This window comes from Podarcis raffonei, chromosome 9 (assembly GCF_027172205.1).
Source record: "Podarcis raffonei isolate rPodRaf1 chromosome 9, rPodRaf1.pri, whole genome shotgun sequence".
NCBI classification, from domain to species: Eukaryota; Metazoa; Chordata; class Lepidosauria; order Squamata; family Lacertidae; genus Podarcis; species Podarcis raffonei.
The window spans coordinates 5,983,324-6,001,351 of record NC_070610.1 but is presented as its reverse complement, the minus strand read 5'-3'; the positions used below and the strand labels follow the sequence as shown (position 1 = coordinate 6,001,351).

General features: G+C 46.7%; 1 protein-coding gene across 1 annotated transcript; it reads right to left on the bottom strand.

Annotated features, from left to right (window-relative positions):
- Positions 1–1,807: 1,807 nt before the first annotated feature.
- Positions 1,808–14,712, bottom strand: CPLX3 (complexin 3). Its single transcript, XM_053402917.1, has 3 exons — positions 14,079–14,712; positions 9,224–9,311; positions 1,808–3,165 (listed from the first exon to the last, which is right to left on the bottom strand). Exons 1-3 carry the CDS (start codon positions 14,237–14,239, stop codon positions 2,941–2,943), a joined length of 474 nt encoding a protein of 157 aa, XP_053258892.1. The 5' UTR covers positions 14,240–14,712; the 3' UTR covers positions 1,808–2,940.
- Positions 14,713–18,028: the final 3,316 nt, after the last annotated feature.

Sequence of the window (18,028 nt, the reverse complement as noted above, 5' to 3'; positions counted from 1 at the left end):
TGGCCCTATGGAAGGAGTGGGGGGCCTGGAGCCCTCCAGATGTTGTGGGCCTACACCTCCCATCAACCTTGGCTGGTTGGGGACATTGGGGCCACAGGTTCCCCTTCCCTGTTCTAAGAGGAAGGGTCATAGGTCAGTGGGGAAACTCATGCTTTGCCTGCAGAAGTTCTCCAGGGAGGGCTGGGAAGACTCCAGTCTGTAAACCTAGAGAGCCACCAGCAATCAGGGTGCACTGTCCTGAGCTAAATGGGCCAGTGGTCTGACTTGGTATAAGGAAGCTGCCTCTGCTTTGCCAGTGGTGGAGCATGCTCTCCCTTATGGAATGTTCAGGTTCAGGTTCAGGTTCAGGTCCAGGCCTCTCCAGTCATGAAAGCAGAAAGCAGGGTTAGGAAGGAGCTTTCTGTGCCAGAGACCCTGGAGAGCTGCAGTGTGTCTTCCTTTAGAGTAAATATGCACTTGATCCAGGCTAATAGGACCAGTTTTGACTGAGACAAGGTGTGTCTTTGTGAGAAAGTGTTTGTACAACAGATCACAGTGCGTACCAGGCACAGGGAAGTTCTGGTCCACAGGCCAAAAAGGGCCTGAGGGGCCTCCTGGTCTGCCTCTGCCATTCTCCCCAGGCCACCTCCCTTCATTGGACCCATTAGTATATCCAAAGAACTCCTAATGATGCCAGGCATTTTTCCTGTGGTTCTTGTAGCACAAGCAGTTCTGGCAGCAGCAGCAGCAGCCTGGGACCTTTGACAACAACCTGAACTTCCTGTGCAGTTTCAGAAGTTTGGCAGCCCTCATCAGTCCCGAGGAGCTTCCAGGAGTGCTCTTGTAAGTGCTGGAGCCACTTTTCTCTTGACGTGGTCAAGGAACAATCTGGCAGGTGAAGCACCCAGCACCATCCACAGCAACAGGTCTGCTAGTCACATTTCAAGGCTGGTGCGTCATTGTGTGTGTTTGTTTTTCATGAATCAGTTGGTAGATGAAGTGGTTGCATCTGTCTAGGCTTGTAAGAGAACAAAACAGCACAAGTGCAGCATAAATGGAGAACCTCAGGCTCGGGGGGGGGCAAATGTAGCTTTGAGGTCTCTCTGTCTGGCCCTTGGGACCCTTCCAAGGCCACACAACTCACTGGCTGGGCTGCGTCCCTGCCTTTTTGCCAAGCCTACATATGTCCTTGAACACTGACCGTGCCTCTTCCTTGTCTGGATGAAGGATTGAGAGGGGGCACAGCTTGCTCTCAAAGGTAAAGGGACCCCTGACCATTAAGTCCAGTCGTGACCGACTCTGGGGTTGCGGCGCTCATCTCGCTCTATGGGCCGAGGGAACCGGCGTTTGTCTGCAGACAACTTCCGGGTCATGTGGCCAGCATGACTAAGCCACTTCTGGCGAACCAGAGCAGCGCACGGAGATGCCATTTACCTTCCCGCCGGAGCGGTACCTATTTATCTACTTGCACTTTGATGTGCTTTCGAACTGCTAGGTTGGCAGGAGCTGGGACCGAGCAACGGGAGCTCACCCCGTCACAGGGATTCGAACCGCCGACCTTTTGATCAGCAAGTCCTAGGCTCTGTGGTTTAAGCCACAGCGCCACCCGCATCCCTTACAGCTTGTTCTACAAAGGTAAAATTCACATTCCTGGCCCACCCACTTTTGCCTCTGGCCCCACCCACCACCGGCATGTGGCCTGCAGACAGTTGCTCAGAAGGGAAGGCAGCCTTTGAGCGGTAAATGGCTCCCCACTCCTGGCATGCAGAATTGGGGAGCCATAGCAGGCCATCCAATCTTTTGCGTACAAAACGGCAAGACAAAGAAATGCATAGAGAACTCTTGTCATTTATTCCACCAGTTTTCAACAGTACCATGGGAAGAGGGTGTCACGGCAGGTAGAGGCTCATACAGGAGCACTGCATGGTCACGGCACAACATACAGACTGACTGCCACATTCATGACACGGAGGTGAATGTCCCCCTTCTCCTCTTGTTAGAAGCAAGGACGGTGAGAGGTCCCACGACAACGTAGCACTACACAAGGAGTTGGAACAAGTCACACTCACAGGGCAGCCATTTCCTTCAGTGGATTGAGCACCAACCAGTTTAGCTTCCATCCTTGTCACACTGTACGGCCCGGGCAAAGAACTGGGCTACACTGGGGCCTCAGTTTTCCCCACCTGTAAAATGGGGGCACAACTCTGCTTTCCTTTGTAAAGCATCTGTGGTGCCATTAAGTGCAAAGTATTGTCATTGTCTGATCCGTATTGCTATGGTTTCGTGTCGGAGGAAGGGGTGGGAAGGAGAGTCTACACCTCCATGCCTTGTCCCCGGAAGACACAAAGGAAGCAAGGGCGTCATTTTGATTGGTGACAAGCTCTGTTCCTCGAAGCCGAAAGGAACGGAAACGTCCACCTGCAGCCAAGCCCTTTCTTCACATCTCCTTCATTTGAACTTGAGCGAAGGCCAAAAAATGGTTCTTCTACGTAAGGTAGAGGGTTTTGTGGGGGCAGTTTGCCCACATTCAGGCCCGTAGTCCTGAAACGGCAAATGGCTCTCTTCCTGCTCTGCTGAAAGGGCTTGAGTCAGCCCTGGGGAAAGATGGGGGGGGGGAGGAGAGAGAGGCAGCACTTGGGCATCACCCTGCTGTGGGGGGAGGAGGATGAGGGGAGTCTTGTTCTAGAACCTGAGACTTCCAGACACACCTCACATTCACTTATGGGGCGGAAAGGACTGAGACATCTTTCACAGGGAAGAGACGGTGGTTTAGAAAAAGGGTATCCAGCCCACACACACCTGGGTGGGGAAGACAAACTTGACAGGAGCCTGCTGGATAATTTTAATAAACCACCCGCACCCTTGCGCTCCCCTTTTGTGCCCACAGCCCACCCCACAATGGGACACACTTTACAACTTGGGGAGGGGAGGGGTTTATTCTGCTGATGAGCAACAGCTGGGTCACATGACGGCACACTTCTCGGCGGACTGCTTGAGGTCGTCCAGCGTGGCCTGGGCCTTGTCCTTCAGGGAATCCAGGTCCAGGTTCTGGATGCTGGTCAGCTGTCCGATAACAGAGTCCTTTTCCTCCTCCTCTTCGTTGTCCTGCTCAATCATCTTGGCCAGCTCTTTGGGGAGCTCCACGTCACCCCCGACCACCTGGATCTGGTTGTCATCTGTTTCATTCTAAAGGGGGTGGTGGTGATTAGAGAAGAGAGGGAGAGATTAGGCTCAGGGGTCATAATAGTCCATCATGGTCTAGGGCCCTGAGCCCAGCCACACCGGAGGTCCAATGCAATGGCCACTCAATGCCAAGTTGCTGAGGGAAATAGCAACTGCGTTTTCTGTTGCTATGGTGACAGTGGGACGAAACTGCAAAGCCAGCAGCAGGTAGCAATGGGGGCGTGAACGTATCTCCTGGCTCACCTCCACACAGGAAGACATGGGAAAGGCAGGACAAGAAGGTGAGTACTGCCAGGTTTGCTGGCAGGTATTTAAAGCCCAGCAAGCCTTGGTGCCCTCAAGAGGTTGAAGCACAGAGGGTGGGAAGGAAGAACAGGGTAGATTGACCCCATTCTCCCTGGGGGTTGGGGAAGCAACTGCTGCGTCCTGGAGCTGGCGGCCATGACAGGTGGCCTCAAGAGTGGGAAGATCTGAATGATGCTGGAGTTGGAGAAAATATGTTTCCATTCAGTCCTGTTTTAATCTCTCATGCCTGACTGACTCCATCAGAACATAAATGGATGTGATGATCACACTCTGGAAGTTAAGAGCATGAAAACGGGCTTTGATGAAGTGGAACAAGACGCTGATGTGTTGGAGGAGCCTGGGACAGATTGAAGTAGAGTGGCATTGGGCAATTGTGTTGGATGATTTATGGTTAGTGGTGGGAATCAGCCATGGACCAAAACATAGAAGGGAGGCAGTGTGTGTGTGTGTGTGTGTGTGTGTGTGTGAGAGAGAGAGAGAGAGAGAGAGAGAGAGAGAGAGAGAGAGGGAGGAATGGCTGGCTGGTTGGTTGAACAGATGCCAGTGTGTTTTGTGGCTAGGTTGGAGTTAGATCAGTGAAACTCAAGTTCAATTCCCACTCAGCTAGGAAGATGGCCTTGGGCCAATCACCATCTCTTGTTCTAGCCAACCACATAAGGCTGTTGTGGTGATGAAATGGAGAGGGGAGAAGATCTGTGCATGGAGGAGAGTTGGGATAAAAAAATGTAACAAATAAATTCTCAACCACAAACTCATTGGGAAAACCAGAATCATTTGGTGTCCTCTCATCTGTAAAAAGAAAGAGAGAATTATAATGACAGTCAAGAGCATTTTGATATTGATATATAAGTTATTGAACAGTATGCTAGATTACTTCATTGGAGACCATATGGGTAACACAGAGAGTAATGACGATAACTTAGAAAACTTAGCAATAGCACTTAAAAAGAAATATGCAATTCTCAATTTTTGTGCAACCAATATCACTATGCTGTAAAGCAAATATTGTATTTTTCGCCCTATAGGAAGCACTTTTTCCCCTCCAAAATTGAAGGGGAAATCTGTGTGCATCCTATGGGGTGAATACAGGCTTCAGGAAGCTATCAGCAAGCCTGGGGAGTCCGCCGGAACTCCCACAGGGCTCCCTAGGCTGCGGATAGCAGCCTGCTGCCCAGAGCGTGGGGCGCACTGAAGCCGCGGCTGGGGGGGGATAATTTTTTTTTCTTTATTCCCCCCCAAAAAAAACCTAGGTGCGTCCTATGGGCCGGTGTGTCCTATAGGGTGAAAAATACGGTAATTACTTTTTAAAAGCTAAAATTTCAGTGAACAACCAAACAGTTCTCTCTAGCTTTAACATTCACTCCTTCAGCATTTGCCATGTGCCTGAAGACCAGAATGCTCTCATTCTGCTCTGCCTCTCATATCACTGGTTGCTTGAGATGTCAGTGCAGCAAACCAGAATGATTTGGTGCGCTAGAAGTGGCCCTTTTCTTTGAAGGATCATCTTGACAAACAATTATGACATGCAAAACCAGAGCAAAATGAACATGAAGGATGCAGGTTTTGGACAGATGGGGACGTCATGTGCTAGTGGGGAGGGAGGACCCAAAATTCAGTGGTATAAGAGGGACATCGTGTTAAAATAAGATGCCTTTATTGTCGAGATCTTTGCGTAGCTTGAATGGGATGGCCCTGGACCACGACCACCTGAGAGCATCAGAGTTATCTTTGCCCGTCTTTCACTGCCTGAAAGAGCAAAGATAACCAGGCGGCTAGAGGCTGGTAAGAGACCCGTGAAAAAGATAACCAGGTGAACAACACCTAGGCAGCCCATGACCATGTGAGACTTTTTCAGAGTGCTGGAGATGAGCATGCTCTAACCCTCTTGATAGAGTTCCGCTTTTGTCTGGTGTTTAGAAAAACAAGAATATTAGATTACAATCTCAACACTAGAGCAGCTCTTGTAACATTTATGGAAAGATTCCAGAATGAATATTTCCATGCTTTACTACAAAATCTGTATTATTATTATTATTATTATTATTATCTTTAAATATTTTTTTCAGCTCTCTTTCTATTCTAAAGTTGCTCAAGTATTTGAAAATACACAACCATGCAAAACACACACACACACACAGAGGCCCCAAATGAACTTGTAGCATTAAGCCTGATGGAAGCTAACTGGACTAAACCAGCTTAAACCGAAATGATCAGCTGTCTAGGCATTTTTACAAGCAAGACCTCTAGAATTGGGATGATGTCATTCCTGGGTGTAAAGATCTGGAATTGAGCAGATCTGAGTCTGGAGAACACCTGGGTGGTCTACTCCTACCTAGGCCTCCACGATGGTAGATTGGCAGAATATATGCACATAGGTCATATGTATCACCACACTATTAGATTTCTAACACTCCGAAGATCAGAAATAAGTATAAAAAATAAGAAGAAACATATATCTCATTAAAACTATGAAGAAATGTTTTATAAAAAATGCAATTTAAATATAATAATAATGGAGCCTTCCAATATTCTCTGTCTGGCTCTGGAGATTTCCCTACCCCCTCCCCGACCAAACCCCCCCTCTCAGATGGAAGACTCAAGATTTACCCACTCTGGAAGAATGGCAAATGAAGTTGATTGACTTTATGGGATTGGCAGAAATGACTGGCAGAATCCGTGACCAGGGAGAAGAGTCGGCAGAAGAAGAATGGAAGAAATTCAAGGATTATCTACAAAAATATTGTAATATTAATGAATGTTGAATGATGCAGGATTGAAATTAATTGGTTTCTAGCTGTAATGGTAATAAGATTATGAAAAAATGGTCCCTTTTTTCTTGGTAAATAATCAAGAGCTTAAGATATAATAATATAAGAGGATGGTTAGGAAATAAGGGGTTTAATTGTAATGTTGGGAGATAAGGATTTGCTGGATAAACAATTCGAACTGGAATACAAGAAGGGGAGGTATGAGGAGGTCAGTGAAAGATGTTATTCAAAAATAAGTTTTGAACGTTATGTGTTTTTTTTATTATTTTTAATTTTTAATTTTTTTCCTTTTTATTGTTTGTAAAAAATGGAAAATGCTAATAAAATATCTTATAAAAAAAAACAAACCCCCCTCTCAGCAACTCTCTGTACTGGCTCTGCTTTGCACCCTCCTTCATTGCTGTATTTCCTAACTGGAATGTGTCTTTGAACTCTGATGATGCCTTTGATTCCCTGGACGAGTACATGAAGGACCCATGTGTACAGGGCTGTGCGAGTGTGTGCAGAAACTAATACAGTGGCAAAATTCACATTCATTGTTCCACCTACTTTTTCCTCTGGCCCCACCCACCACTGGAATGTGGCCCCCAGAAGATTGCCCAGAAAGGGATGCGGCCCTCGGGCCGAACAAAGCCCTCCACCCCCGTCCTGGCCTTAGGGCACAATCCAACAGGTGTTTATCATGACAAAGTCCCACTGAAGGCAATGGGATGGAATTCAGTTGTACGTATTTTAAGTCCCGCTGATTTCAATAGAACGTAACTGTTACAAAATTTTGTCGGATTAACCTGATTATGTCTGGTCTTACAGCCAACTAAGCCAGTAAACCAGCTGTTTCGATGGCAGGTAATGATGCATTTAAAGTCCAGCGTCACTGAGCTATTTCATGGCACAGAAATGAAAGTGTACAAATGGCGAGGAATTGAACACCTTTTTTATATATATAAAAAAGGTGTTTTATCCATAAGAATATCTTATTATGTACTACAACAGTCTGCAGTCTGAACTTCCTATAATTATGATTATCATTTATATTACATGTATTACATTTCTATCTTGGCACACTTCTGCCAGGGAACTCAAGACCTGGAATGCCCAAGAGGCCTCCCGTCCGGACGCTGACCAGATCCAGTCCAGCTTAGATTTAACAAGTTTGTTGTATCAGGTACCTTTAGACCATGCCCAAATCATTCCCAGATTCCCAACACCTTCTTGCTCAACACATAGCTTCTGGAGAAGTCTAAATGAGTTTATACACCTCTACATCCCCAAATCAGCTTCAGGCCACCTCAAATCCTATTTAAGTTTATTTCCATGCTCAGCCAAGTGCTTAAAGCCCTAAATGACCCAGGCTGCCTCCTTCTCAACAGACTTTCTTGAGTGTCAAGACTGGCAGAGGTGGCCTTCTTGGTAATTCCACTGCCCTCAGAAGGTCACTGCCTGGGACAGGTGTGTTTTCAGGATCTATCCTATTCCTGTGACTGTAATTTGTTTTTAATTCTGAATTTTAAATTGCAACAACAACAACAACAACAACAACAACAACAACAGTTTATTACTTATGCCCCACCCATCTGGCCGGGCCTCCTCAGCCACTCTGAGCGGCTTCCAACAGGATATTAAAAACACAATAAAAGATCAAACATTAAAAACTTCCCTAAACAGGGCTGCCTTCAGATGTCTTCTAAAAATCAGATAGTTGTTGTTAAGGAAATAGACATCTGGTGGCAGGGTGTTCCACAGAGTGGGCACCACCACCGAAAAGGCCCTCTGCCTGGTTCCCTGTAACCTTACTTCTCACAGTGAGGGTACTGCCAGAAGGCCCTCGGAGCTGGACCTCAGTGTTCAGGCTGAACAATGTGGGTGGAGACACACCTTCAGGTCTACTGGGCCAAGGCTGTAACCCACCCTGGGACCAGAAGGGCTGCTACTACTCTGAAGTGTCAGTCCAGAGAAGTTTTATCTGAAATGCATTGCACAGGAAATAAGCTTTGGGCTGGAGACAAAGGTATGGAAGGTTTGCCTTAGTCATGCTCATTCATTTCAATAGTTCTACTCTGTGTAAAACTTAGTTGACTATCACCCACAATTTGGAGTAGCCCAGACCTTGACCCTAGATCCAGAGATGTGTCAACTTCCGTTTCATATTCAGACAGCTCATGTAGTTCTGTGCCAAAGAAGAAACATAGGACAGCTGCCCTTAAACCAGGCCAGATGACTTGCCCACCTTACCTAGATCCATCTATTCTGACTGGCAGCAGTTCTAAAAAGTCTTAGGCTTAGAAGGGCCTTTCCCATCACTTGGACCTTGATCTTTTTAATGGAAGATGTCAGGGATGGAACCTGGACTCACCTGCTGATCTACTCTGTGTCCTCAACAAGGAACTGCTGACTGGTTCCAGCCTCATTTTGGAGTGAACTTAAAAAGAGGGCCACGTTCTCCCATTAGCCATTTCCAAGCGCAGGATGTCTCTGGCATTTTATCAGCACCAGCCACTCTGTGTATGGTGGCTCGTGACTCGTAAGGTCCACATATTGTCTTCCACCCTTCTCTTCAGTCCTAATGCTCTGTCTCCATCAACAGTAGGGGCGGGGAAGAGCTGTGGTTCTCCAGATGTTGTTGGACTGTCCTGGATAGTAGAGCCAATGGTCATTGATAATGGGAGCTGTAGCAACATCTGGAGAGCCACAACTTCCCCACCCCTGCCCTACAGGAAAGAACAAAGAAGCTGTGACCCTCAAGATATTGCTGGGCTCCAGTCCCCATCACCCTTGCCCATTGGTCAAGAAGGCTGGAAGTTGAAGTATCAGCACCATCCGAGCGGTCATGTTTTCCCCACCCTGCCATCAAAGGTTCTGGTTATTTCTTCCTCCACTTCCTCTGGTATCTGGCTGTTGCTCAACCCTAATACAACCAGCAATATCCCTGTGGAAATCTGCCCAGGTTCCCTTCGTCCTCCTCCTGCAGCAAAGGCCTGATGGCTTACCTTGGGAAGTCTGTATTTATCCCGAAAATGGGTCCGCAGGGTGGCTCGTTCTGCTTTGCGCTGTGCAAACTGGGCATCCCGCTCCATTCTGCAAACAACATTGGGAGAAGATGTTGTCGATTAGCTGCAATGTGTGTGCCCCACTTGGCATGGCGAGCAAATGTCTTGGTCACTAGGGCAGAGGAAGCCTGAGAAGTTTCCCAATACAGGCCATTAATCTCTGCTCCAAACCTCAGCATTCCACACAGCTGATATGATGCTAGTCAGAGTGCATCCACAAGATCACACTCTGTTTAATCTTGCCTAATTAACTTGGAATAATTGCCAGTGCCCTTTCTCCACTCATACTCAGTAATGCTGCAGATAACATGCACATCAGAGAGAAAGAGAGAGAGAGAATTATTATTTTTTATACAGCCTTGCATGTAAAACAACTCATTCTATTATTTTACTGTATGTATTATAATCATAGAATCATAGAATCATAGAGTTGGAAGAGACCACAAGGGCCATCGAGTCCAACCCCCTGCCAAGCAGGAAACACCATCAGAGCACTCCTGACATATGGTTGTCAAGCCTCTGCTTAAAGACCTCCAAAGAAGGAGACTCCACCACACTCCTTGGCAGCAAATTCCACTGTCGAACAGCTCTTAATGTCAGGAAGTTCTTCCTAATGCTTAGGTGGAATCTTCTTTCTTGTAGTTTGGATCCATTGCTCCGTGTCCGCTTCTCTGGAGCAGCAGAAAACAACCTTTCTCCCTCCTCTATGTGACATCCTTTTATGTATTTGAACATGGCTATCATATAACCCCTTAACCTCCTCTTCTCCAGGCTAAACATGCCCAGTTCCCTTAGCCGTTCCTCATAAGGCATCCCCAACAGAAAGGGCTCAGTGGGCAGGATTGGGCCAGGTGGACCAAGGGTCTAATTCAGTGTAAAACTTCTTTTAATGTTCCTGTGTAAGTCGTAGTTGTTAAGCGCCATCCACACAACACTGAATCTCAGCCTCAACATTATACAATCCAGAACACTGACCACCACAGGGCTTTACACTTACAATGGCTAATGCACACTGGGATGCCCATACTGGGACATACTGGAGGTGTGGAGAGAAAAATCCCTATTTTTATCGTTTTTTCAAAAACCACGATGGAGAATAACAAACTATGTGGTATGGAATTAATTCAAGTTGGAAGTAATTAATATTAATAAATCCTGGGATATGGTCTCAGGATGCTCATTTAACCAAATGACTGGAGTGTACCCCAGGTATTCCCATTCCCGAATGAATCAAAGCCAGCCCATAATATCTAAGAACATAAGAGCCCTGAGGCTGGATAAGACCAAATGCCCATGATGTCCAGAATTCTGCTTCCACAGTGGCCAACCAGATGCCTATGGGAAGCCCACAAGCAAGACATTGGCACAAATAATATGGCCATAATGACTTATAGCCATAAACAGCCATTTACCTTCTCCTTATCTCCCTTCTAAGACCACAGTAACATGGACAGGAGGGTTGTCTAGTTGGATAAGGATGGAGAAGCTTAACATTGGCCACAAGTAGACTCTTGTTTGTTAACTTCTAAGGCAGGCTTCTCCATTTGGCCAGTGAGGCCATTTCCATCAACCATGCCCACCTACCCTACACCTGATGTCGTATATGATGGCAGGTGTGGGGCAGATGAGGGTGGGGCCTGGACAAAAGCCCCTTGTGCACCCTTCCTGAGTGCCTGACAACTAGCTGGTGCCCAGGTGTGCAAAGGTGTCTTGCAGGTCACAGCAGCACAGTTCTCAGGAGAGTTTTACTTCCACTAAAATCAATGGGACAACTGAATACATTTCCTCTCTCCAGGTGCTTTGGCTAAGTTCATTTGCAGCTCTGGAAATAGCTAGTACTTCTGGCTGATTTTGGTACAGCTTCTGGGAGTCAGTGGAGACAGTATTGGTCTTTATGATGGGGAGATCAAATGATAGTGAGCAAAACAGAAGCTGACTGTTATATTGGGCTGGGGAACTTGCGGCACCCCAGATGTTGCCTGGTTATCATTTTTATCATCCCCAAACCATGGTCCATACTGTCTGGGGTTGATGGGAGCAACATCTGGTGGGCCACAGGTTCTAAGCCTTAAGTTAAATGGACTATGTGAACAAAGCATGGAGGAAAAGAAGAATTATTATTGCTCTTTTTGACACCTCATTTGTTCCTCAGCTAAAAACGACCATTTCCAACCAGTTTCATCATTTTTGTGATTGTGAGCTCACTTTGCATATTAGTAGGGTTTAAATATATATATATTTCTATGGAAAGATTATGATCAGAATTGAATATATCCAATGTCTTTCAACAACCAGATCTCTGAGCCAGCCCAGCCAATTAAAAAAACAAACTAGGAATTTGCTCATGAATGACTTTTCTAACTTTTTATGGTTTTATGTTTTAATCATTGTAAACTTCTCTGGTATATATTTTTATGATACAGTTGTATGCAATTTTAAAAAATAAGTAAATAAAACAATTCAAGAGTAACTTTCCTGGATCACTAATGACATAATGGTTCTATCAATGTGCCCCTAATATGCCTTGCAGTGGTAGGTCTTCAGTATGATTTAGGTGTTTTATGCAAATCCAGGAGTAGATCTAAGTTCCCCAGAAGACCTGTGCTTGACAGTTCAGTGGGGCTTCCACCCAGACAAGTGTGTGTAGGACTGCCACCTGAGTGATGGTGCTGATGTGATCTGTTCTCCAGAAAATAAATTTCAGCATAGAATGTTTCTTTTTCTTTTCTTTTCTTAAAAAGTAGGCGACTTTGTCCTCTTTGCAAAGAGGATTGTAGTGATGTAGACAAGGGCACAGCAGGGTAATTAATGGTTTCAGTTTTTGTTTTGCTCTGGCAAGTGAATGAGGTGATACTGAGGCTTTCAAATTTGTTTGTGGCAGATTAGCAAGGCAGAAGGAAGAGAATGAAGAAAGTAATTGAGGAGTCTGGATACTTCTTTCCTTTTCCTCCATGGCGTTCCTACTAGACACACACAATTTAAATGGCAAGACTTCTTTGCAAGATTTCTTTTCATTTATAATTAAATGCTAAAGGTTATGTTTGAACTGGTTGGAAATATTTTGTTAAAGCTCATTGTGTTTACCAGTCGAATTTATCCTGTGACTGCTGGCAGACTATAACAAACTGGGTATAGTGCTATTTATGCACCGCTGCTCTTTGGGAGGTGTAAGGACATATGTGCATATATGAATCAATACAGCTGCCTGTGCGTTCGTAAAAAAAATCCTCAGGGGTGGAGTGACTACAGGGGCTGCCACAATCAGTTCTTGCACTTCAGAATTTTCTGGAATGCCACTTGATGCATTAAATGGACAGCAGGGAAAACTGCTCAGCACAAGGCTTGGTAGCAAACTGCGGGTGGGAGAGACAGGTGAAACACAGTGAAATTATGCATGCAAACTACTACAGGAAGCAAACGGTTGCTGCGGGAGCAAAACGGCATTTAAAAATTGTGTGTGTAAATGCAGCCTTAGATACTTCCCCCCTTTTTAAAATCAGAAATGGTGAATAATCTAAACTCCAACTTCCGGGGGTGGGGGGAGGCAGGGAGCTATAGTGAGATGTAGTTTTTCCTGAGAAAACAATCCCATCTCTTGAAGGCAAAAGCGGATTAAAAGATTAGGGGTTCATTAAAATGCATTACTAACATTCCCCGCCTTCCACAACAAATGTAAAGTCCTGGGTTCACTTCCTCTTTCCCTTCACCACTTATTTGGGAGGAACTAAGGCCGAGGATCTCTTTAACCCAGTTTGGGCTTAAATGGAAAGATCAGCTTCCACAGGGCGCCTTCTGTAGCCCAGATTCATATGTCGACATCTAAAAAGGGGAGGATTTGGGTCTGAACTTTGCATAAAAACTGCTTAGAGCAAGGGATTTATTTTTGCACAGACACTGCTTAGCGCTATTTTTAATTTATTTTTAAAATTGCCCTATTTTTATTGTAGGCGTGTGCTTTTTAACATCCTGCTAGAATCAATCCAGTGGAGCCAGCATGAGGTTTTCAAATGTCCTCTCTTTTGTATACCGCTGTTTGATGCTCAAGGTACAATCCCTGGGCAACAGTACAAAAGCAGTTTCTTGGGAAATAAATTTTACTGTGTGTGTAGTATTGGATGTTCATGGAGGGATCTTTATCATCTCTCTGTGTGAACTTGCATGCCCTTCCTATATTCCCTTTAGCCTATTTCTCTCCTTCCTTAAAGATATAAACTGGTGCGGTCAGTGAATAAGCTTAGACTTAGACCCACACTTGAATTGTTCTTCAGATGCTGATTCACCGAACTTGCTCACAGCAGCCCAGACGTCTCCTGATTCTGAGATCCTGATTCTAGACCTGGGAATAATAGTCATTTACCTCAACAGGGTTGGTGGTGGGATGAGTCTGAGATGAGGCAAAGTTCAGAATCCCCTTCATCTCAGACTTGCTTGCCTTGAGTCTTCTGGCCAGGCTCTACATTGAAATGCATAATATGTCGTGAGCTGCAATCAAATCACTCACATTTCCCTGGTCTGATCTTGATTTTGCTCAGGAATTTCCTTAAAGGGGGTTATCAAGCAATTTCTTTCTCCCTCTCCTCTCCGGCTAATCTACCATGCAAACTAAGACCATAAAAGACACATACGGCTATGGTTTCTAAAAGTTACATACAGAAAGAGTCATGTGATATTCTCCAAAGGGATAGCCATGGCTCTCATGAACTGGGCTCTTCTCCATGAATGCTTGTGCCAAGGCTCTTGGTTGCAGTATAACTGGACAGACACAAAAAGGAGCCCTTCATCACCCAATACTTACTTTTCTTCCACTAGCTGCTTCTGGTACTCTTCGTATTCTTCCTTCGTCATCCCCTGGGCTTCAGCTGGGGATTTCTCCCCTTCTCCTTTCTCTTCTCCTCCCAGTCCGCCGGTGAGGTTCTTCAGTTGCCCACCAACCATGGACTTCACCATGAAAGCCATGACTAGCTGTGTTGAGGAGGGGAGGAAGTTGCTGGAGGAAGAGTTAGGATCAAGGCAAGAAAAAAAATGGGGACTTGAGCTTGGCCGGCTTGTCAAAGCCCAGCGACCAGGTTTGATCTAAATCAGCATCGTCTCCTGTTGGGGATCCCGTTGCTCATTGGGAGATCTGGTTCTGCTGCAGAAGGAATGGTCCGGGATTCCGCTGGGCTTCAGCACCGGCGGGAGGCGGACAGTTCCTAAAGCTCCCAGCAGTGCCGAATGAATCCGCTCCCTTCCTTCGGACCACCGCGCGGCTTTGCGTTCAGCACCACGGAGCGCGGACAGCGACTGCTGCTTCGGAGCGTCTGCGCGCGTCTGTGGCTGACGGAGCCGGCCGCGAGGAGCGGGCGCCCCCTTGCGGTGGGCAGTAGCTCACTTTCCAGGGACCCTCACGCTCATCTGACCTGGCCTCCGACGGTGTGGCAGTTTGGCTCTGCTCGCCCACTCCGCCCCCCCGCTCACGCTCCAGCACCGCCTTCTTTGCCTTCGTAAAAAAAGATTAAAGCTGTTGACGGGTGTGACGAACCTCGCGCATCTTCCAGAGTGGGTAGCTCTGTGTTAGTCTGTTGCAAGAAAACCACAAAGTATCTCGTGGCAAAGACAGGTTTGTTGTGGAAGGAACTCTTGCACGGAGTAGAACCCGCTTCCTTAGTTGCAAGAAGGGTTTATGCTCAGTTGATAGATAAGCTACACAGAGAGAAAGTGATGAGCTTAAAGGGGCAAATGGGAAAGAGGGGAACCAAAGGCAAGAGGTCACCTGCGACAAACCTGTAGTGTAGCTTAAAGGTAAAGGTAAAGGGACTCCTGACCATTTGGTCCAGTCGCAGACGACTCTGGGGTTGCGGCACTCATCTCGCTTTACTGGCCGAGGGAGCCGGCGTACAGCTTCTGGGTCATGTGGCCAGCATGACTAAGCCGCTTCTGGCGAACCAGAGCAGCGCACGGAAATGCCATTTACCTTCCCGCCGGAGCAGTACCTATTTATCTAATTGCGCTTTGATGTGCTTTCGAACTGCTAGGTTGGCAGGAACTGGGACCGAGCAATGGGAGCTCATTCGAACCGCCGACCTTCTGATCAGCAAGTCCTAGGCTCAATGGTTTAACCCACAGCGCCACACGCATCCCTGTAGTAAACCTGTAGTGTAGCTTAAATGCATGCAAAAGAAGCACAGAGTGTGTGTGCAGGTGTGTATGTAATACTAACATGCATTTAAGCTGTACATAGAAGTGTCATAAGCTGTACATATTGTGAGATACCTCAGTTTCCCAGCAGTGAGAGACTCCGGGGGCTTCAAGTGCTTTGTTTCCTTGGAATGAAGGTCAGTAGAGACTGTGGGGTCTTTAGAATACAGTGGTACCTCAGGTTAAGTACTTAATTCGTTCTGAAGGTCCGTTCTGTTAAGTTGTGGGTGAACATATTAGACGACACAGCGATTCTTCAAACAGCTCTTGTTTATTCACAGGCCAGAACAGAACTGAACTGAAGGGTTCAGTCAGCCTGCTTATATAGAGCTCCAGTACAACGTAACTGTAACAACTTTCTGTAACTATCCAATCACTGAACGTCACTTTTGACCCCTTATTTGCATATGTGGACCTGAGTGAAAACTATCTACAGTATCCCCCTGCTGGCCCAGGGCGAGAACTTCAGTACATAACACGTTCTTAACCTGAAACTGTTCTTAACCTGAGGTACCACTTTAGCTAATGGGGCCTCCCGCTGCTGCTGCGCTGCCACCGCGTGATTTCTGTTCTCATCCTGAAGCAAAGTTCTTAACCCGAGGTAACCTGAAGCGTATGTAACCTGAGGTACCACTGTATATGGATACACATGTACACACAGAGGGAGCAGCGGCTTAAGGTGCTCACAGTGTTAACACCCCGACACAGTTTACTTCCCCATTCTGTTTTGGGGGGTGGGGTGGCAAGCACAGAGCAATCAATGTTTCTCTCCCTCCAGCACTGAGCTTCCAGCTCACTCTTCACTCAACTCAGCCCATTGTTCTTCTACCTACCAGGTGAGAGGGGTGGGCACACCACTTTTTTCCTTTGGCAACCTCTTTGGACTTCTATATCACAGTACTTAAGTAGCCAGCAAATAGTCATTCCATTAACAAATGAACTGGATCAGGCATGCCCAAAGTCCGTTTCAGGGGCCTAATCCAGCCCACCGGTCGGTTTAATCCAGCCCCTGTGGCAGTTTATTTCCTGGGGTAAAATCCTAAGCAACTTCAACCCTAAAAAAAGCTCAACAACTACTTTGGTCGGCCCTTTGGTTGGCCCTCACAGCTCTTCACTTCATCAAATCTGGCCCTCTTTGGAAAAAGTTTGGACACCACTGTCCTAGTTCCTATAGCTGCACTTTTGGAAAGTGCAGAAGGTGTCATCCAGACTGATCCCTCCGCACATAAACTCATAACACTATTGCAGTGGTTTTCAACCAGTGTGCCATGGCACCCTGGGGTGCCTTGAATGGTGGTCAGGGGTACCGCAGGCCTCTGTCCCTCCTTCCCTCCTTCCTCAGATGCCATCTTGTGTCTGTGCCTCTCAAAGGCTTGTGCGTCTGTTTGTTGCAGCAGCCCTGGCTACAAGCTCCCTGGGCGAATGGTGCCTCTGGGGCTGGCCAGGGGGTGCTGGGTGCCAGGGGCTGAGGAAGCAAGTGGGTGTGGGAGCCCAGGCAGCTAGTTCGCCAGTTGGGGGTGGATAGACAACTGGGAGGCCAGGCAGGTAAGTGCCAAAGCTACGGGGGGCAGGGCTAGCTTGCTTTTTTGCCCTGGATGAAGCCTCCAGAGGCGTGCCATTGAGGCTTCCAGCCCGTGTGTGTGTGCGCGCGCGCCCACTCGCATGCACGCGCAAATGCATGTGGGTGGGTGTGCCAAACTGGGTCTTGGACTCAAGTGAAATAAAGCCTAGTTTTGCCCTGGGGGGGGGGAGGTACATCTCACAAGGAATGGCCAGGGGCCTAACCCCACTCCCAGCACCACCTTTCTGCCTAATGGTAGGTCTGGTTTTGCTTTTGAACCTGCCAGGTGATGGTGTTCCACATGCAGGATGTCATCACCGAATAAAGGTGGCGCACCCAGAGAAGATCAGTGTGCCCTCAGTTCTGCTGCTGGGATCACAACGAAGATCTCTTTGGCACCTTGAAATAACTATAGCTCAGTGGGAAAGCATTACCAGCGGTTCTCAACCTGTGGGTCCCCAGATGTTGTTGGACTACAACTCCCATCATCCCTGAGCTCTGGCCTTGCTAGCTAGGGATGCTGGGAGTTGTAGTCCAACAACATCTGGGGACCCACAGGTTGAGAACCGCTGCTAGCCTCTCAAGTTCCATTTCTGACATCTCCAGGTGGAACTGGGAAAGCATCTGAAACTCTGGAGAGCTGCTGCCAGTTAGAGCAGGCTATGCTAAACTAGATGGGCCTACACCCTGACCTGGTATAAGGCAGCTGCCCCTCATGTCACAGAACTGAAAGGAGGCTCACAGCCAGAGATGATAGATAGATATAGATAGATAGATAGATAGATAGATAGATAGATAGATAGATGATAGATAGATAGATAGATAGATAGATAGATAGATAGATAGATGATAGATAGATGATAGATGATAGATGATAGATGATAGATAGATAGATAGATAGATAGATAGATAGATAGAGATGATAGATAGATAGATAGATAGATAGATAGATGATAGATAGATGATAGATAGATGATGATGATAGATAGATAGATAGATAGATGATA

Excerpts from the sequence above, each read along its gene's own strand:
- CPLX3 (XM_053402917.1), bottom strand. The coding sequence starts at position 14,239 with ATGGCTTTCATGGTGAAGTCCATGGTTGGTGGGCAACTGAAGAACCTC. Across the intron at positions 9,312-14,078 it reads AAGCAGCTAGTGGAAGAAAA|AATGGAGCGGGATGCCCAGT; the intron begins GTAAGTATTGGG and ends TGTTGTTTGCAG. Across the intron at positions 3,166-9,223 it reads ATAAATACAGACTTCCCAAG|AATGAAACAGATGACAACCA; the intron begins GTAAGCCATCAG and ends CACCCCCTTTAG.